Below are 21,477 nucleotides of genomic sequence, written 5' to 3'. Positions count from 1 at the left end.
ATACATTTTTTGTTTGTTTGTTTCTAATCTCTCTTGGTATCAGCCCAAATTGGACCCCCTGTGGCTCTGGGAGGCACTCTATCCGTCACCCTAGTCTGGGTAAGTAACCTTCACTGCTTTCTGCCAGTTGCTACAGCAATCTAATATCCAATTAAGTATTTCACTGGCAAAACCATACTAGCTCACTTCGTAGCTTTGCTTGAAGTCCAAGTAAATTATGTCCATTGCTTCACCCGGTGGGTTCATTGTCACTGACTCAAATTAATCATGCTGGTGAAACCCGACTGACTTTCTGTAAATCTATCTCTATCCAATTTGTGTGTTTCCAAGTGTTCTAGCTTAATCCCTGATCAAAGATCACAGGTTCTTTTCCAATTTAAGAGATGGGCTTATAGGTATGTGGTTATCAGTTTAATTCCTAAACTTCAAAATACACAGAGATGATGTGCCGTGTCTCTTTAAGCCCTTATCTGTCTATGCTGTTTTAGTAGAAAAAAAAAAGAAAAGCCTGTCACATATACTTTCTTTTACTGCCATTCCTTCTGAAATATTTCTACTTCCTCTTTGCAATTTCCTAATTATCTTTTCTCCATTATCTAAAATAGAGTCAAAAATACCTGTTCTGTTATTTCTGCTGTCATCAATTATACATGTTCTGCCTCCAGGATGTAGCATTTCTTGCTTGTTTTCCTCAGCCTCTCTAACAAACACAAAAGAATCCTTTTGTTCCTCAGAGAATTGTCTCAGCTGACACCACAGCCGTCAACACACCTCAAGGTTCATCCCTTCTTACTGTGAGATTGCTTAAGTCCTTATATCACGTGAATGCTTCTTCCCATTGAAGGGCTGCCCTAGTCACATTCTTTTACTTTAGATTTATGGGACAGAGCCATGGTTTGAGGGGAAATTTTATGCTTGTTCTCATTATACTCTGCTCTCATACGGCACCAATACAATGCAATGAGAACTACTTCTATGAAATTCTATCAGGAAAAATTCTACCAGAAGAACCCCAGGCTTCTGCACTTTGCCAGAGCAGGAGTTGTTGCTATTTAGGTTGTGAATCAAGGAATCTAAGATCCTGAAATACTTTCTGAATCATAGAGATGTTAAAGTTAATCTTCCCTCCATTTTTAGTACTAAGTACTTTTAATTGTGTGAAAAATTTTGAAATATCAAAACAGGTAATCCCTAAATGGCATACTTGGTAGTTTCCTACTAACCAAAAACTTTCATTCCCAGTGGATAATAGGATGTCTTCCTACACTATCTGTTTCCACACCTTTTTCCTACTGTTTTTATAGCGAGTCGGACCTAAGAACACAAGTTAAATAAATACCATCACCATCAGTGTATGAAGGCAACAGGGCGGTGAAAAGTTGGTCAGGCTGGCTATTATATTTAATATTCTGTTGAACATATGGATTATAAAAATATAAATTTGAGCAGAAATCTTCTCCAAAGACCCCTTTTCTACTTGTAAAAATGGAAATGGTTATATGAAAAACCTGCCAGAGAATTCCAGAGTGCCCATGCCCATCTGTTCCATCATTAAATTCTCCATGTTCCCTATGTGATGTGCATCCCCGGCTCCCTGGACCACCATCACCTGTCTGCATTAGCGATTTCTCCCTTTCAGATGCACTGAACAGCAGGAGCCTGCTGTTAGAAATGAGCTCCTCTAAGAGGAAAGGGCAGGAATGCAGAAGCCACAGAGATTGAGGACATCTGGCAACTGAAAAGGAATGCATAATGGGGGAGGGAGGCAGCAGTGCCAGAGCCAGTGCCTAGGGAGAGGCTGGGCAAAATGAACGATCGCTCAGAACAGTCACACAAACACCACAAATGACAGGGAAAAGAGGAGAGAGACTCAGGGTATGAAGGAAAAACTGCAGATCGATGCCTGGGGGTGGGGACGAAAGAAGGAGCCTTTGTGACCAAAAGAAAGTAAACAAGTCCCTGGACTAACTCCAGGGACAGAAGCCCTATCCCTGGAAAGCGGAGTATTACTGCAGGAAAAAAGGCTGACTCTCAGAATAAAGGATTAAGTGAATGCAGGGCAAAATTTCAAAGCTTTACTAAGAGCACAACAGATGAGGGGGAAAGATAGAATGATTTTATTTGTGGGGGAGGAACACTTTTCAGAGTACTGTCTCATTTCAAAACTGGTTTTATAAGGATTAGACCTATGTAAAGCTATTTCACCTCACTATGAAAATATATAATAAATTGTGTACTTTGTACTTAGTGCACGTAGGCTGTTTAAAGTTTCTTCTTGTCCAGTTTATTTTTTGATAATTCAAATTATACGAATGAAGGCCTCAAATTTTGTGGGTACAGATGTCCATCTGAAATACAGATTTGTAAATTTAAGTTATTGGAATGTGTAACAGTTTATAGTAAGACTTCAAATCAGTAACTGAAAATGAGACCTACACTGCAACACCTCCACAAATCAGAAATGTGATTTATAAAATTTATAAAACGGCAGGAAAAAGAAGGAATAAAGCTTATAGAAACAATAAAACAGATGGCACTTTTAAAAACAAATGTTTATATATATATATATGGATTATGTGAAAACAAGTCTACTATTTTAGTGTGCTTCATGATGTTTTCCTGGCCAACCACTGGTGCTTCATTTTTAATTCATATAATCCTAGCAGATAGTTGTCTTGCTAAATATATAGTTTCTCCTAACATATTCCTAGAACCCCACTGGTTGTATCAAACAAAACTACTCCCATGTGTAGTCATGATTCAAGGCCAGGATCAGTAACACAGGGCCCCTCATTCCAAGTGGAACCCAACCAACTCAGTGTCAGGAGGGGGAGTCAGGTCTCTCAGAACTTAGGCATACTCTCCTAGCTCAGGAAGAATAAAAAGAGAATTCTCTTGGTTGGCAGAATTCTCCAGCTGCTTTACAACCAGCAGGTACTTATGTAAATGTTTAATAAAAAAGGCAAAGGATGAAAGGAGGGAGCAAAAGCTGGCGATGGAAGAGTAGCAAGAAGGAAGTAGATGCGAACCAAGTTCCAGGGATTAACACATTTCATCTGGTTACAATTCTGGAGGGGATGTCTGGAGAAAATAAACAAAAAGAGGGTTGGAGGCCTAACCCATGTAAGGAGCACAGCAAATGGTACAAGAAGGCCAGTGCTTGCCTGTTACTACAAATTCATTAAAACGAATTTGGAGGATGTGGAAAAGTATCCTCATGTTGGAATAAATATTCCAGCACAAAGCTTGTTTGCATTTCTTCGTTTCTCTGGGAACGACAGTGAACTCACCTCTCACAAACCACAGGCCTAGACTCATTCATGACAGGGCCCAGGGATGAACATGGCTGACGAGGAGGTGGAGCGATGGGTACAGCGGAGTCCAGGGAGCTAGTCTTCCGATGAAGAGCGTCCTGGGCCACAGCAGCAGCCACGGCCACAGCGGGGGCCGGGCAGTCCCCATCGGCAGGGCAGGAGCCGGCCCTGCCGTGGGCGCCCCCTAGCGGCAGCTCAGGCCCCACTGCTCCCTGCAGAGGCAACTCCCCGCCACCCAGCTCCACTTCCAGGGTGGGTGAGGCTGGTGGAGATGCTCGGGGCTTACGTTTAGTGGACGCGCCAGAAAGCAACTTCAACAAACCCTTTTTCTCTTTCTAGGAAAAAAAAAAGTACATTAATTAGAGATGGATGGTACTGTTGTTATTGTAATCGATAGGGTGCTAGTTTTCTATTTTTGGTTTGATTTTTTTTTTTTTTTTTTTTTTTTTTTTTAAGATTTGTATTTTTAAGTTATTTCTACACCCAACGTGGGGCTCTACCTCACAACCCTGAGATGGGGAGACTCATGCTCTACCGACTGAGCCAGCCAGGTGCCACTGGTTTGATCTTTTAAGATTCATTTCTATGGATATTTGGTTATTTATGATCTAGCTCCCAATTCCTTCCTGTATGATGTTAACCTGACATTTGGTTGTCTTTCCTCTCCCTTTCTGCCTGCATGTTTGTGCTTGTATGACACTCCACTGTTCATCTTCTGAGGCAGAAGAAGTAGATAAAAAAGTAAAGCAAAAAAACTCATCAAGTCACATCTCTGGCTTGGTGAAGACAGAAGTAGACATTTTAGGACAAAATGGAAATTTCTGATTATGGATTTAATTTCTTGAGATTATGCCTATACTACCTCTAATTCTTATGTGCTGAACTAAACATTACTCTCCATCCATAGAGCATTTTACTCTCCATCCATAGACTTGATCCTTATCATTTATGGAGAGTAATGTCTTGATCAGGGTTAAGGACTAAAACAGTTCTCAGATGTCACCACCTTGAGGAAATTTAATAAGCCAATAATGACAGAAGTGAAACCATTTCTATTGTGCAAGAATATCTTGGATTAGAAAGCCAAAACAACTCCACAAAATTTTAAATAAAGCTGCAGTATAATCAAAAACATTTTTATGTCTCTTTGCAAGCAAAAGTAGGAAAAAAATTTTTCCCCAGCATCTTTCTCCACAAAAACCATCTCTAGAATCTCTTGTCTCTTTTGACACTCTTGTTCCTTGGACTGCTAGGAAAACCAGACCTAGAGCTAGGTTTTCTTCATTTCCAAACCCTGTGTCAATGTTCTTTCTGACAACCAAGCATAGACAACAATCATTTCACGTTGTTTTACTAAGATGTCAGTGACATTACCAAGTCATCTGAATGGAAACATTTCAGAGGGAAATAATTCTTTAGAAAACTAGAGGCAATCTGGAATCACTAAGGTCCACTAATAGAGAAATAGAATTATGAGGGGCCCACATGGAGATAGAACCCTGAGGAATTTTTGAGAATATGAGTTAGTTCATACTCAATAAAAATCCCTTGGGGAAAAGGGTCTGAATCCATAAAAACACAGATCCATTAGAGACAGAACGGCAGGAAAAAGGAAGAGACAAAAGTAATGATTTAGCCAGATGACGATAAAGCATTCCAGGGAAAAAGAATCCCAGGAAACTGCAGGCCCCATTTAGAGAATACTGTTCACAGTATGAACCAACCCATGGGTTGGAAGCGGGGGACAGAGAAAGATGGTGGGAGCACTGAAGTCATCTCTGTACAGCTCAACGCAGGCTGCAGATGAGCAGAGCCAGACACTGGATCCACACCCCCCTTTTCCCCATCCCAGCCTGAGGAAGGTTCTTTGGCATTTTTCTTCAAGGCCTGGCCTTAACTCACCTTGCAGGTTTTTGCTTCATTTATTTAGCTTCTCATTTTCCAAGGGGCTACTAATACATTCCAATAAACGACCCTATAAACTCGGACTACTTGCTTGATGCCTGCACCCCATCCACCCAGTGCCTAATGCAAAGATGCATCTATTGAGCCAAGAGGCCAAGACTGAAAGAGACTGAGATGGGGGAGGAAGGGAGATGATTTAGTGAGTCCCAGGGCTAAAAGAATAAGAGAGGACATTTTGTAATTCTCAAATCATACAATGTGCGGTGAAGTGGGCTGAACAAACACCTGCCAAAGCCACAGCTACACTTTTTTAAGGGAGCCTGAGGTCTGGAGGGCCGAAAAATGAGCTGAGAAAAAATAACGTCTACACTTCTATGGGGGCAGTCAGCCACAACTTCCAGCTATTCCTGCCATGATGGAAGAAAGCACGCTCTAATCCCTGGACCCCCACAGATCCACTGAGAACATCAAGTCCAGCGGTAAATTACAATCTCAGCAAGCCACAGCTACAGATGTTTCTTAAAAGCTCAGTTCTGGGCACTCAGAAAAATTCAGTTAACTGAATGGCGCTCAGGGAACAGCCTCTAAAGTGATTAAGAAGAAAGATGACTTGTTCATCTAAAATGATTAAACACATTAAATACAGCTTGCTTTAATGACTTCTAAGAGATATGTTATCATCATCAGCTGATGCCGACTACCCACTGAGCAGAAGGCAGAGGATTAGGTGTTGTGACAGGGTGTGGGGGTACGGGGTGGGGGTACTTACAAGGAAAAGATGCTGCCCTAGTTCCACCCAAGTGTGCTTTTAATACCATATTTTCATGTTTTCTATGTTAGCAGAACAGTGTGCCGCTGGAGAGAGATAATTCTGCAAACACAGACACTTATCATCTAAGGGTGCCTTTGTTTTATTCAGAATCCAACAGCAGAAATGAAAATTATAGATGAATTAATAAGGACTACACTTCAGCAATTTTTCAAATGTAGTGTTAGCATGCATGAAAAAGGGACATATCTTTGAACATGAACCTTAATAATTCTTCTCCTGTGGGTTTTTCAAGAAATTATTCCTAGATGGAATAATGTTTTTATACCCATAATCTTCTCTTCAGAAGATCAACTATTTGGTTCAGAAAATAATTGCCAGATGATGAGAAAGAGTAATTTCTACACGTAAAAATAATTTCTGAACATCACTAAATAGCTTTCCATTAGTCATATCATGGAGGATGAATACAAAATGGGAAACCTCGAGTTCTCCTTCTCAAGCAAAAATAAATTTGATTTGAGCAACTCACGAAGCTGAAAACATTCTACCCACTGAATCTTCTTTATTCCTCTCCTTGCCTTCAGATGTACAAAGAAAGAAGCAAAAGATAAACACTCTTCCGGGACACTGTCATCAAATATCTACAGTCATATTCCCAACAATCAGTCACTATTCTTAGATAAGGCATCTCCAAAGCTTAATTCATATGATTGTCTAATAATAATCACTCACTCTTTCAACAAATATTAACTGAATGTCAAATATGAACCAACAACGTGTGAGGCTCTGGGAATACAAGAGTGAATAAGACAAAAAGGGGTTCACATTCTCTAGCAGAGACATAAACATGGCTATAAAACAACAGGTGCTCTGCAGAAAAATAAAGCAGGGTAAGAGGAGAGTGAATGACCAGGGGTGCTGAGATGGGGAGCTCTGGAAGGGCTTTTAAATTTTTTTAATTTTTATTTTCAAATTATTATTATTTTTTAAGTAGGTACCACACCCAACATGGGGCTTGAACTCAAAACCCTGAGATCAAGTCACTTGCAGTACCGACTGAGCCAGCCAGGCACCCAGGAAAGGCTTCTTTAAAGAAGTGAATGGTGGGGCGCCTGGGGTGGCTCAGTCGGTTAAGCGTCCGACTCCAGCTCAGGTCATGATCTCGCAGTTTGTGAGTTCAAGCCCCGCATCGGGCTCTGTGCTGGAAGCTCGGAGTCTGGAGCCTGCTTCAGATTCTGTGTCTCCCTCTCTCTCTGCCCCTCCCCCACTCACACTCTGTCTCTCTCTCTCTCTCTGTCTCTCAAAAATAAATAAACATTAAAAAAATAATAAAGAAGTGAATGGAGACAGGGAAAGGCCATGTGAAATCTGATGATCAAACACCACTGGGTTCAAGAATCTTGTTAAATGCTTTTATAAAGATTTCCACATTTATTCCTCACACTCACCTGATGCGACAGGAATCAGTAGTATTCCCATTGCCATTATTCTCTACGCTTGCCTACAATCATACTGCTAGTAAGGGGTGGAAGTGGGATAACCCGGCCTTTGCTCTTTTCTTCTGAGAGTTCGGCACAGGCAACAACTCTAGAAGCACATCTACTCCATGGAGTGATAAGAGCAGATATGTTTGCTTACAGGTTGCACAACCTAAGAGTCACTCTGAAACTGTGTGCACATCTGCACTGTCCACAGCTGGTCTGGATCCCAGCTGCTGGCACAGGCAGGAATGTGACTCCAATCACTTAACATGGACAATAACTTCTCTGTGAGAAAATGAAATGGCAAAGCTCACAGACCAACTTGGTTTGGACAGTGAAATAAGAACTGGGAGGAAGGAAAATCATGCGAGCAAAGAAAGTGATCAGTAGGGACTTTAGGACAGTGTTCAGAACAGAAGAAAACAGGTATTTATTTATTTATTATTTTTTTAAGATTTTATTTTATTTTATTTAAAAAAAATTTTTTTTAACGTTTATTCATTTTTGAGAGATGGAGGGAGACAAAGCGTGAGTGGGGGAGGGGCAGAGAGCGAGGGAGACACAGAATCCGAAGCAGGCTCTAGGCTTCTGAGCTGTCAGCACAGAGCCCGACGCGGGGCTCGAACTCACGAACTGTGAGATCATGACCTGAGCTGAAGTCGGATGCCTAACCGACTGAGCCACCCAGGCGCCCCAAGATTTTATTTTTAAGTAATCTCTATACCCAACATGGGGCTCCAACTTACAATCCTGAGATCAAGAGTCACATGCTCTTCTGACTGAACCAGCCGGATGCCCCAAAAATGGGCATTGAAAAACTAGATGGGGATGCCTAGGTGGCTCAATTGGTTAAGTATCCAACTCTTGATTTCACCTCAGGTCATGATCTCTCTTCCTGAGATCGAGCCTGCCTCAGGCTCTGCACTGGCAGCGCAGATCCTGCTTAGGATTCTCCCTCTCCCCTTCTCTCGCTCGCAAAATAAAAAAAACTTAATAAAAATTAAAATAAAAACTGGATGGACCCTCTGCTTAAAAAAACCAAGAATAAGAGCAAAGGTCCTCAAACAGCGAATTGTTTGAAGACCTGTGCTTGGCTCCTTAAGGAAAGGAGTCAGTAGGACTTTGGGGGTGGGATGTTTGTGGTACTAAATGTTGACCTTTTTGTGGCCCACATGTAATGTCACCTCTTAGGAACAAATCCAGAATATGGGAAAGGGCATGAGAACCAATACCTACTTCTGCTAATTGGTAAAGGAAATAAATGAATATGTCAGAGAAAACTTATACTATGAAGGTAGGGGAAGGAAATGGAAGCATGTGGGGGTATAAAGTGGTGCTTCAGAGATGGTTTCTTCTCTTTTACTATGTGATGGTTAAAATTGTAAAATTAATTAAACCATTAGAGATTTAATTAGAGGCCATTAGGACTGAGGTGATTCTAAAGCCCTAGCAGCTCCCTTAGCAAACCAAACCCTAAGCCTGTAAATACCTCAAAACCTATAAGGACATCAAAACCTATAAGGACAACCAATCACAAACAGCCAACTGGGCTTTCCCCAAATAAGGCAACCACTTAAATTACAGCCAGTCAAATAACTTCCTTGCTCTGCTTTGTGTGTCCTTTACATAATTTTTGCCCCTGGTTCCTTGATAGAGTGGGTGCTGCCTGATTTGAATATGTTTTTACTCAAACTCTTAGAATTTTTAGTATGTGTCAGTATATTTTCTAACAAAACTTAGAGAATATAAGAACAACCAATAATTGGTGCTGGAAAAAAAGATTTTATTTTCTGGATAAAAGCTTAATATACCAAAATAATATTTACTGTATTTTGGTATATGAGGGGGAAAAAGCATATATACACCATAGTATTAATGGCTACCTTTGAAATCTTAGATCATACTTAGGTCTTCTATTTGGATATTTAGACTTTCTCTCACTTTTAAATAAATATGTATTTTTTTTTAACAATTTTATAATAAGAACACAAAACATTGTGTGTGTGTGCGTGTATACATACATACACATGAGCATCTCATAAGGACTGGGAAACACATCTGCTTGGAGACTAGCTACTCAAATAATGAAGCCTTTAAACTGAATATGAAGTTAGAAAAATGTTCAGATAAAGCTGTTAAACTGATAACTGTAGAAGACATAGGGGATCTCATAGAAAGAAGAATAACGATGACAGAAAGGCCCAGGATTTCAAACAAGAAGTAACTGAGATGATGTTTGGAAATATATTATAGAGTTTCAGATGCTTATTTATCAAACCACAGAATGCAGTTACCAGACAAAAATGAGCCAGAGGGGAAACCCCCCCCCCCCCCGCTTTTTTTTTAAGTCAAGGACAAAATCACACTTCTGAGACTCTGTGAGATAAGACTTCCAAATAAAATACTGTTCAAAAGGAATAACTCAGTTAGGAGAGGGGCTGCAATAGTCCTGTGTGCACATCAAAAAGTTGTATGTCTCTGTGGACATCAGTGGTAGGTAGCTCACTGCAGACGATTTACACATAGAGAAAAGGACAGGGAAATCGACAAGCTATCGTTTGGCAGATACACCACACACTATCTAAAGAGTTTAAGTAAATGGATGATGCTGATCACAAAATGATGAAAGAAGATGGAGATAACAAGGGAATTGTCAAATACCTAGATAGTTGTTGGAAGTCTCAACAAAAACTAGGATCTCTATAAACTTAGAATCTCTGATAGACATTTTTCTTGAATTGTTCATAATTTAATCTCACATTGGATCTAATTCTGATCAACTGGGGGAACAGTAGAGACCAGGTAGGGAGTGGGGTGGTTCGGATGGTGGACAGAAATATTGAAAACTTCGAAGTAAGCACCCAAAGAGAAGTTGGCTATAGTCAGATTTGAACTCTAAAGTTTAAAAGAACTGATTTTAAAAGTTCAGAGAAAATATATGCATGACCTGAAACTCAAAAGGAAAGATACTTCAAGAGCAATGGGCAGGCTCTCCAGAATGATATTCTAACCATACAACTGTAAATTATCTGAGCAGATGAAAATGTGGAGACATCTAAAGGCACTAGTGTGATCTCCCAGAGAGTAGACTAATGGGCTCAAATTTTTAAAGGACTCAGTACAAAAAGATCAAGAGAAGCGACCATAAGAAAGAACATATCATGGCCCATAACAGCTTAAACTTGAAGAAAAAGGGGGGGGGGGTGGATAACCTTAAAGTTATGTTTGAAACAAGAAGAGGAAAAATATAGACCTGCTGTTTGAGATGGATGGTGGTTCTCAGAAGGTATGAAGAAAGAGAAGGATAATCTTCAGACTAGAAAGAACAAATGCTGACAGGAGGGAAATGAGTGTAGATATTGGGGTTTAGAGATTTAATAATTATGTGCCAGGATGAATCACCCCAGCATACAGAGAAAATTCACAGCTGAAATGCAACTGTTCTTTTCAGAAAATGCAAATTATCTTTGACAGATCCTGATGAGCCTGAGATCAGGTCAACTCAAAAGGTCAAGAAGGGCATGTGTAATCCTAATTTTCAAAAAGAATACAACACTGTTCTTTGTCGACTGACTGGAAAATTCTAGAACAGTGTATCAAATGAAAGGAACACTGAGGAAGAGACTCCTGAGGAAGTCTCTGACACTGAGGAAGAGACTCCTCTAGGAGACCCTTGCTAACATGAGTAACAGCTGAAATGATGGGGAGACTGGGGAATAGTTTGGATGGGAGAATGCAAAAGACCTCTGGATTTTGACAGGCATCTCATAAGTTCTCCCATGATATCCTTATAGACATGATGGAGGAGTATAGACTAAATGACACTTGAATCATGTTAATTATGGAATTATTGATTTTCTATCAACCAGAAGTCTCCCTGGTGGATCCGGAACACTAAATGAGGTAGTAGATTTAGGAAGGAAAATTTATAATCTGTGACATAAGTAACAGTGACAAAAACTTCAGGAATGTAGCCCTAAAAAAATAAGATAATTCTTAAATAAGTCAAGGCATCATATAGAAAGGAGATCAACACTTTCTATGTAGCTCCTCAAAATAAAGAGAATGGCATGGCACACTTTGGAGCTAGGATACTCAAGGTCAAATAAGGAGTCCAAACAGAGACCAGTGGCCATTTGTCAAGGATAGGAACTCAGCAGAATAGCCCATTAGGTCCTGTATTAGTTGCTGCTATAACGAATTACCATAAGCTTTGTGGTAAAAATCAAGTCTTAAAATTAAGGTGTCAGTAGGGCTGCATCCCTTACAGAAGCCCTAGTGAAGAATCTGTTTCCTTGCCTTTTCCAGATTCTAGAAGCTTCTTGCATTTTTTGGCTTGTGGCTCCCTCCCTGAATCACTGATCTCTGCTTCTGATGCCACATTTCTTCTGGACCTGATCCCCCTGCCTCCCTTTCAGTAAGATCCATGTGATTTTATGGGGCTCACCCAGATAATGTAGAATAATCCCCTCATCTCAATTAAACCTTTAATTTAATCATATGTATAAAATCCCATTTGCCACAGAAGAAAACACATTCTCAAAATTCAGGGATTAAGTTATGGATGTCTTTGGGGAGCCCTTATTCTCTCTGGCACAGGTCCCTTTCAAGGCTCAGATTTTTTTTTTTTTTTTTTTAACATTTTTTATTTATTTTTGGGACAGAGAGAGACAGAGCATGAACGGGGGAGGGGCAGAGAGAGAGGGAGACACAGAATCGGAAACAGGCTCCAGGCTCCGAGCCATCGGCCCAGAGCCTGACGCGGGGCTCGAACTCACGGACCGCGAGATCGTGACCTGGCTGAAGTCGGACGCTTAACCGACTGCGCCACCCAGGCGCCCCTCAAGGCTCAGATTTAATGAATTCTTTCCTGGGAGGGCAAAAGCTGAAGAGTCTGTTAGTGACAAGGGCCCTGAGACACACTGTCCTAAAACCTTAAATTCTAAAGTACAAAACAATTCTTTAAAGATCTTGACAAAGTTGAACATGTCAGCTTGAGTACAAGTTTAATGTAGTTAATTATAAACACTGAACAGATACGAATCTTTTTCAAAAACGTTCATGTTAACCTAACAATTAAATATTAACTTTTTAGTAGGCTGTAAAGTTTATTTCCTTATAAACTCCTATTTACAGGCTTACCTAACCATTTAAATAGAGCGACATACAATACCACTGAACCAGGTGGCTCAGAGTTTATGATTAGCCTAGAGTTTCCCAGAACCTGGCTAGAGCTTTAGGAGAACATGCATGAAATACTGAAGAAAATACAATATTTTCCTCAGGTTGTCACTTCATCTGATTATAATACAATTATCCAGACTTTGTTATCCCTCTTACATTTCTGTTCACATTCAATCACCATCAATTTCCTTTGCCTCCAACCACCTGTCTCCAAACCCAACCATAGGTTAGTCTTTCAAACACAGCTTTCCATTTATATTTTCTTTGAAATTCAGCCCCAAATGAGAGCTTTTTTAAACATCTATGGATTTAGAAAATAGCTTTTCACCCTTATTTCACGTCAAGAGAAAAACTATCCATGCTGATTATAATCTAATATGCTGTAGGAAAAATAAATCCACAAATAACATTTTTTGATCAATAATTTCAACTGCTTTGTATATTAAATATTTTTTTGCAGAACTGACTGAACAGGAAGAATTAAGGACAGCACAATGATGAAAGAATGAGTAACTAAAGGAGAAAGGAAACTCCTCCATAAGATGTAAGCTGCACAAAAGTGACTTAGTCTTATTCACTGTGGTCTCCCTAAACATCCAATATTAGGCTTGCAACTTAGTGGGTGTTTCAACGCAGAGAAACATGAATCTAGCAACGGGCGCAGTGTCTCACACATGGTGAGCACTTGAAGGACTCATTGTTCAACAAGTCCTTTCATTAGTTAGGATGGGACACAACATAAAGCAGGGGAACAGGACGTTGGTCTTACTTTACTATCTTTATCTGGCTTGGTTGCTGAACTGTTCCCACAAGTCAATGATGCGCTGTCAGGAGAGGTGGGAAGTCCAGGAAGAATGGTCACTGTCCGACCACTGGGCTCAGTCTCCAGAGAGGCGGTGGTGATGCTCGGAGAGGTCAGTGAAGCAGTCGCAGCACAAGCCAGGGGGGCATTGACTCGACCCATATTGATGGCAGCTACGTGGGTGGCAGGGCCTGCCATTGGAGGTGGAAGTTGTGGGGAGGCCAAGGGATGATGAGGCAGGCCCACAGATGCAGGGCCCAGGCAGGCAGTGTTCTGTACCTGGATGGGCGTCACCGCTGCTGTAGGGCGTTCTTGGTTATGTGCTGCAACTAGTAGTGATGGGAGAGAAAACAGCAAAATTTGACCTTCTAATAAATGCTACTCACCAAACCATGAGTCATTTCACCGCATCAGACCATAATGAAAGGTTGCTATTGCACTTTTATAAGAAGTAATGGATGCACAGTAGTTTAAAAGCACTTAATCTTAGCTGGGTCCTTAGACACTGTTTTCCTTCCAGATCAGCCCTTGAGTCCACTGAGAGCCTGGAAGCTTAGCGATAACCCCAGGCTGTTCAGTTAAAAAGTCTTTCCACAGATTTATGGACACAGCCGGTCTTTGATGGTACTCTACAGTGTCAGATTAGGTTGGCCTCCAGGCCTTTTGAAAATTATTCTCCATTTTCTTAAAACAAACAAACAAACAAGTAAATAAAATTATTCTTCCTTTTCTTATTAATCATCTTCGATCTTTTGGTTTTTCTGACAGAATTTACAAGTTTACCCTATCACCGTTACCCAAGACTCTTGGTAGGTTTTCAGTGCTATAAGAAGAAGAAAAGTATTTAAGATCCCATTGGGTTTAAAACAAACTTGGAACTAGGTTCATCAGAAATCATCAGCACACTAGTTCATGGAGTATGATGCAGTGGTCACGCGGCTGGCATCAGGGAGATTTGAGTTCATATGGTCGTGAATGCAGAAGCCATATTTCCAAGTCTTATTGACATTCTCAGGATCAGCCTAATTTCTTTCAGATTTTCAATCTGTAGATCAGGCTTGAATTCATGTGGGGGACAGGCTTAGCCAAAATAAGCAGATGTGAAGTGTGCCACTGACTAGACTGTGCCTGCTTCTAATTCCTAATGTTATTCATGACTTTAATATTACATCTGCTCTTCTCAACATCTGTTATAAGGGATCTGGTACTAGGCAAGCAACCCTCTTCCTGATACTTTTCAGTCTGGTCTCCTCCTTACCTGTCCTCACAGCATTACGGGCCTGGTTAACTGTCATCTGCCCAGTCATGTGCAACAAGACCTTGGCCTGAGGACTTGTCTGGATATGAGCGGCTGACACAACGGCTGTGGGGACAACACTGGGACTCCCAGCCATACCATTTCCCTGGAGCTTCTGGGCAGGCCCTCCTGCAGTGGAAGGACTGACCATAGTCACCCCTCGACTGGTCTGACCAGCAGTAGACATAGGGACTTTAGCTTGGGAAGCATTTGTCACGGCCCTGCCAAGACAGAAACACAGACAAAAAGCCCAATCCATCAGCAAAATGGGAGAGAGAACAATTAAATGCAAGAAAAATGACTCAGGGCGTTAAAACTGAACATTTTAAAGAATGAATGGAATTAATTTTTAGAAAATGTAAGAATCACAAATTCAAAGTAAAGATGGCCCTGAGGGAGAGAAAGGTCTTGAAATACATTCTTAGTCATAGAAAATTATACATTGCATGCTGCTCAAGAATATTCAGTTACTGGGTTCGGCTTTCCAGATCAAGGCCCAACACCTCTTGCCTATAAGGTCCTGGATTCTTCTGCTTTAGCTCTCAGAGAAGCTGATTTGTTTGTTATTGCTGCTAGTAACATTAGCAGTTTTGTTACATTTGCATAGCTTTGCTCATGATTTTTGCCCTTCTGCCTGCTTGTTCCTAGTTCTACATCACAGAAGTGCCTGTGTACGTGCATGTGTGTGCACATACACACATGCACACACTCTTAGAATGTTCTCTCTGGCTACTCTTGACCTGTCTTAATCTCATGTATGTTTCAAGGTCCACAAATCCTGTCCTTTTAAGAAGCCTTGCCTAAGGCTTAGGCTTAAGACCTTATGTATGATTCTATTGTTTCATGTGAATTTCTTCCTTCTACAGCCCTTGATTACAAAATATGTCATTTTTAATATGTAAATTCTGTATTAAATACTCCTGATTCAGTAAAAGTTCCTTGAAAGTAGGCCCAGTGTGAAATGGTTCTTCCACATTCCTCCAGTTATCAGGATACAGCCAGCTCTAAACAAACATTTACAGGTTGAGTTAAATTAAATTAGTTAAATGTAGTTTTGTATAATGTATTTTTTTAATATTCTAAATTCGTTTAAATAACAATTCTACACATAGTAACTTTGTACTAAGTAGAAAACTTCATTAACTCCAACATCCTTATTTACTACGATAAATAACAGAGAATTTATTGCATCTCTTCAGAGACTGTTAATAATTTGTTTTTGAATGTTATGAAACTGCTTTCCTTCATTAATTTAGTCTTTTTTTGTGGTTTGGTTTGTTTTATTTCCTTTAGTTGTTGTGGTGGTGGTGGTTTATTGTTTGTTTTTTTCCTCGCCAGGGAAGGTCTATCTGCCATTTTCTGGATCCTGAATGTAGATTTTAACATATACAGAAAAGAAGGTTTATATTGATTAAAAATCTGCAAGTCAAATTAAAGCTAACATTCTGTCACCATCTGCAACAATAGTGATTTTCATTTGATTAGGCTGCTGGCCAACCTATAAATCAAGGCCAACAGCTGACAAACATGTCAGTTCATTAAGCCATTTATTTAAAATCAGGGTGTTTGAGGAATGATTTAACACAGTTAAACCTAGAGCACTTATTAAAAGCCCAGTGGCTAAAACTGGGGCTCCCTCAATGCCATTATAGGTCCTTCCATTCAGTTTCTAAGGCTACTTTCCTTAGTGACCAGAAGGTAGACTACCTTTAAATAAAGAAAATTTTGAAAAAAGAAAGAAAATTTTGTATAATTAAAGCTCTTACTTCCTAGTATCCTATAACAGGGCTTCTCAACCTCAGGGACATTCTGGGTCAGATAATTCCTTTCAGCAGGAGGCTGTGCTGTGTAATACAGGACAGTTAGCAGCATCCTTGGCTTCTATGCACTACGTGCCAGTAGCAACCTCCTCCCACGTCCTCCACAGCAACAATCAGAACTGTGTTCAGACATTGCCAAATTCTCTTCAGGAGCAAAATCACCCTTAATTGAGAAGGATGAAGGATCAATGTTGTATTTCAGGAATTTTATTTCTGACTATATTATAGAGATTATTGTTGGACTTCCGAGGTAAACCCCAAGCTATTGGAATAAATAAATACAGAGCCAGATGCATAGGCTTAAGCACTTCTTCACTGTGTGATCATAGACAAGTTATTTAACCTCTCCATGCCTCCATTTTCTCATCTATTAAGTGGGGATAATAATAGTGACTATATCGACGAGTTATTTAAGGACTCAGAATTAATATGTGTCATCCATTTAGAAATCTGCCTGCCTGGCATATAGTAAGCCTTATGTAAACATGTAAGTGTTAATAATATAGCTTTTGTTTATACTAAACATGATATTTTTTACTTTTGAACAGAAAAATACCGAAAATGGTTGGATCTTCTCACATAAAACTTAAAACAAATAACTTAAACCCCAGTACATTTATTGGTAGAAACCTACAATTTCACATATACCCATGTGAAAAGTAAGCTAAGAATTTGAGTTAGAAGAGACTTCAGCAAATATGGATAGGAGTTTTTAAAATGTTGGCTAGGTAACAGGCAATAATTATAGTGTGAGAAGGAAACTTGGATAGGCTGAAAACCATGGGAAAAAACAAAGCTTCTCTGTCTAGAACTTAGTAAGCCATTTACTCAGAACCATACCTTGTGACTGGTGCCACATAATTGCCAGGGAAAACCCCTATCTTGCTGGTATGCATCGATGTCCCTTTGAACCAGCCATCTTGGCAACGTTCAAATACTAAAAACATCTCCCCTTTTCTCAGCTCCAGCTCATCCTCTTTCCGGGGAGTGTATGGATATATAGCAACATACCTAGAATAGAAAAGAATATTTGATTTCAGGCTGAGTAACAGACAAACCCTGGCATGCTCAAAAACTCTTCCTTGGTACAAAGTCTTGAATATTTTGTACAGATATAAACAGAAAATATACTTAGCCTGTAAGTAGCATTGGTAACTGTCCATTGAAAGAGGTTTTGCTGCCTACATTTGAAAGACAGAGGCCTTCCTGATTAAGAACTGCCCACCTGGTCCCCCCAGTGTGAAGGTGACTATCCCACCAAATGGTATTCTCAGGGTGTGAAAGAATTAATGCCACTTCCCAAAGTGCCTAACCTGCTGCTGGGGTTTAGGGACCCACTGGGAAACTTGAGCTCTTCAAACAGCACTGATAAGACTGGGAAGTAGCCCCACATGAGGACATATGGCACGAAATCCTGCTGGGAGGCACGACATGCTGCTTTCCACACACAAGCTGAACCTAGAGGCTTGGGTTGCACCTGCTTTTGTGTGCTCAGCCAGGAAAAATACTGAATTTGAAAAAGTCAAAAGGGAAAAAAAAGTCCAGGTCATAGAGAGTGCAAAACCACCCCACAGTGCAAGGTGACTGTGCCACCAACATATGGAAACCAGGCAGGTAACGCTAACCAATAGTTTTTGCCAGGGTTCTAAACTGTTCCATGTATAAAATCACGTAATGTAGGAGCCAAAAAATCTAGCTGTATTCTGCCATTGGTAAATGTTAACAAGACAATTAGATTTTTCTGGATACTTATGGTTGGGCCTTATAGCTTTTCCAATGCATATTTGCACTAGATCTGATTTGTGTGGAAAATGCCTTCCTGTTCCTTAGTATCCTAATGTAAGGAATGAAAATGGAGACCAAAAGCTCAAACAGGAATTGTACAAAAAGACGGCACTATGTGCATATAATATTATGAAGAAGCAAACACTATGTTTCCCTAGACTGCAAAAGGCCTCCACTCAGCAGGATGGCTGCCTACTGAGCTCATGTATCGGGCCCATTTGGTTTCAGCAGTTTCCTAATTATATGCATGACTGGGTGTAAGTTTGCAGAACACAAACCACTTTGGTGAGCCATAAGCCTGTCACCAGCTCATATCAGAAAGGTGTTTCTCTACCTCTGCTGTTTGGGCTTAGTTTGAAATAAACTTTAAAGCAGTAATAAATGACACCCTCACTTACACACTGGGGCGAGTCTGAGGCCGTAAATGTGCAATCTGGTCAGTGGGTCCCACTGTGGGTCTCGGTCCCATTGCAGCAGCAGCAGCAGCAGCGCCTGGAGGTGTGGACGCCAGTAGAGGGGGTGGGGGAAGAGGAGGATTCATAGTCTGGTATGAGAAGACAGACAGAGAGAAGAAAGAGAAGAGAGGGAGAAAAAGAAAGAGAATAATAATGAATTATTTATTTACATCTTTCATGGAAGGTGGGAGGGAAAAGGAATCAGGAATCCATAGGAAAAGACTTTAATGGAATCCACAGGGAGCAGAACCAGCAGGCTACTTTGTATGAAAGCCTCCTTTAAAAAAAAACAACAAAAAAACTCATCTCTTGTTCTGCTTTAAGATCTTAGAGCCACAGCAACTTTTTCAGCAAACAGGTACGTAATGACACTTGGAAAGAGGGAAAGAAAAAAAAAAAAAAAAAGGAACAACTGCATGTAATTTTAAGATTAATGGCATTTTTAAGTAGAGACTTGGATAAGAATCCAAACACCTTTGAAGAGGGCAGCTATAATGTCACACTGCTTGCTAAGACATAATCTGTGATTGTTTCTGTAACTTGAAACTTAAACACAACACAAAACAATTTAGCTGCACTATATCTCAAACCATTCCCTCAGAAGAAAATTTCCTTTGATGCCTGGTTTCCAAACAGCCCAAACAATAGCAAGCCACAATCACTGGGAAATTGTTGCTACTTTCGCTTATTCTTTTCTTAACTTTGCCAGCTTTTGAAATTTAGTACTATCAAGCCTGGTAATCTTTAACAAGTAAACCAGTGAAAAGCTGCTGGTTCCTTTATGGGCACAGACTAATGGGGTTCTGCCTACAGGATTCCATGCCTTTTGAAAATCAATGGAGCAATTGTTACTTTCTGATCTATAAACCCCAGATGATTCTTTAGGGTCTGTATACTGAAACTCCTGGGAAAACAGGCACACAAAGACTTGCCTGAACCCCCACCTCGCCCTCCCCAAATCTTTGAACCACTAGATGTAAAAACTGAATTAAAAGAGAAATAAGGAGACTAAAGAATGCACCTAGGAAAGCATAAATGGCTTCTACATATCAGTGTATAAACACAAAAAATCCAATGATTTCTAAACATCGTTCACAACAGTCACTTTGTTTCTATTTTTTTAAATAAAAATTCACATCTCATCAACATTTGCTTCCTTCATCTGCGGATTAGCTGATTAATGTACACAGTTCTGGAAACACAATAAACTACGCAGAAAAAATTTCAGAATTCCTGACATATGTTGCAACTGTTTCACACGTTGTAATTTAATTTTTTGCTGAAGTGACTTTCAGGAAGGATTTTTCCCGTACTGAAGCTGAAGGTGTTGTAGAACATTCAGTGCAGAAATAAATGAGGCGCAGCGCTGCTTACAGAGTGCTAACCTGGACAACGCAGAGGGCAGTTCAAAAAGTTAGAACTGCATGAAATGTTGCTCACATCATCCATGCAAAACATGGCAGGCAGCCTTAAGATTTGTTACAACTCTGGAATTGCCTGTACTGGGGCTTAGATTCTTCAAAACCTTTAACCAGTAGAAGGTCAAGCATTCATTCCACTAGGTCTCCTCCCAGTGACAAAGTAGAGAGAAACAAAGATAATCCTGGTAAAACACTCAGTACATGTGACCTGGGCAGTTCACTGGTAATCACAACACATCAGTAGCTTGTCGGGCAGGATAACAAGTCTAGACTACTCAGGATAATATATGCAGACTGTAAAATTACCACTCAACCGATTTCCACTTAAATCTTCCTAAACCCGATTTCCAAACAGTGTGGCTATGGAAATGGGGAGACCAGTGCATGTGCTCAACACGGGGCCCAACACAAACTGCTCCTAGAAATTACTTAAAATACTACCCAAGGCACAGAACCAAAAAGCTCCATTTCACACTCTAAGTAGAATTCTATTTTCAAGAGGAAAGGAAATTAAAATAGTCTGTTATGGCTTAACATTATTAAAACAGAGGCTGTACTGGGGCGCCTGGGTGGCTCAGTCGGTTGGGCGTCCGACTTCGGCTCAGGTCATGATCTCGCGGTCTGTGAGTTCGAGCCCCACGTCGGGCTCTGTGCTGACAGCTCAGAGCCTGGAGCCTGTTTCAGATTCTGTGTCTCCCTCTCTCTCTGACCTTCCCCCATTCATGCTCTGTCTCTCTCTCTGTCTCAGAAATGAATAAATGTTAATAAACAAACAAACAAACAAACAAACAGAGGCTTAACTAAATTAACCCTAAGAAGAAAAAGGCAAAACAACATCTACGGACCTGACAAAAACACGTCACATTTTGTTAACAAAATGTAAAATAAGGTCACCTCTTGTAGTTAAAAAAAATACAGTAAACTACTGTTTCATGTACATTCCTTTCACGGAGAGTAAGTCAGAAGTCATTTGAGGTACAGCTTACAAGAGCATATTCTGAAAGACCCCAAAGGCTGTGCTCGAGAGAAAGTGTAGTTCTCTCTCTTTTTCTGTTGTTGGAACACAGACTGTCTTAATAAAATTGGGCAGATTTTCCCCCAGTGTTGGGCTACATATCTTTGGGGAAATAGGCATTTGTGTGTGCATGTGTACTTGGGATATATGCACACAAAGACCAAAGAGAGAAAGTCTGATTAAAATCAGACTCTTAGATGTTGTTCCACCCTGTGGGGTTGGTAAA

General features: G+C 40.3%; 1 protein-coding gene across 1 annotated transcript in view; it reads right to left on the bottom strand.

Annotated features, from left to right (window-relative positions):
* Positions 1–21,477, bottom strand: part of SH3RF1 (SH3 domain containing ring finger 1) — a 184,031-nt gene that overhangs the window by 8,043 nt on the left and 154,511 nt on the right. The window contains exons 7-11 of the mRNA XM_058720935.1: positions 18,759–18,904; positions 17,416–17,586; positions 14,717–14,976; positions 13,426–13,787; positions 3,291–3,649 (exon numbers count right to left, since the gene is read on the bottom strand). Of these exons, the coding sequence (XP_058576918.1) occupies positions 3,291–3,649; positions 13,426–13,787; positions 14,717–14,976; positions 17,416–17,586; positions 18,759–18,904 (1,298 nt within the window). The remainder of the gene's footprint in view (positions 1–3,290; positions 3,650–13,425; positions 13,788–14,716; positions 14,977–17,415; positions 17,587–18,758; positions 18,905–21,477) is intronic.

The sequence above is a fragment of the Neofelis nebulosa genome, chromosome 3, assembly GCF_028018385.1.
Source record: "Neofelis nebulosa isolate mNeoNeb1 chromosome 3, mNeoNeb1.pri, whole genome shotgun sequence".
NCBI classification, from domain to species: Eukaryota; Metazoa; Chordata; class Mammalia; order Carnivora; family Felidae; genus Neofelis; species Neofelis nebulosa.
The sequence above is the reverse complement of the archived record's forward strand: the minus strand, read 5'-3'. Positions and strand labels throughout refer to the sequence as shown.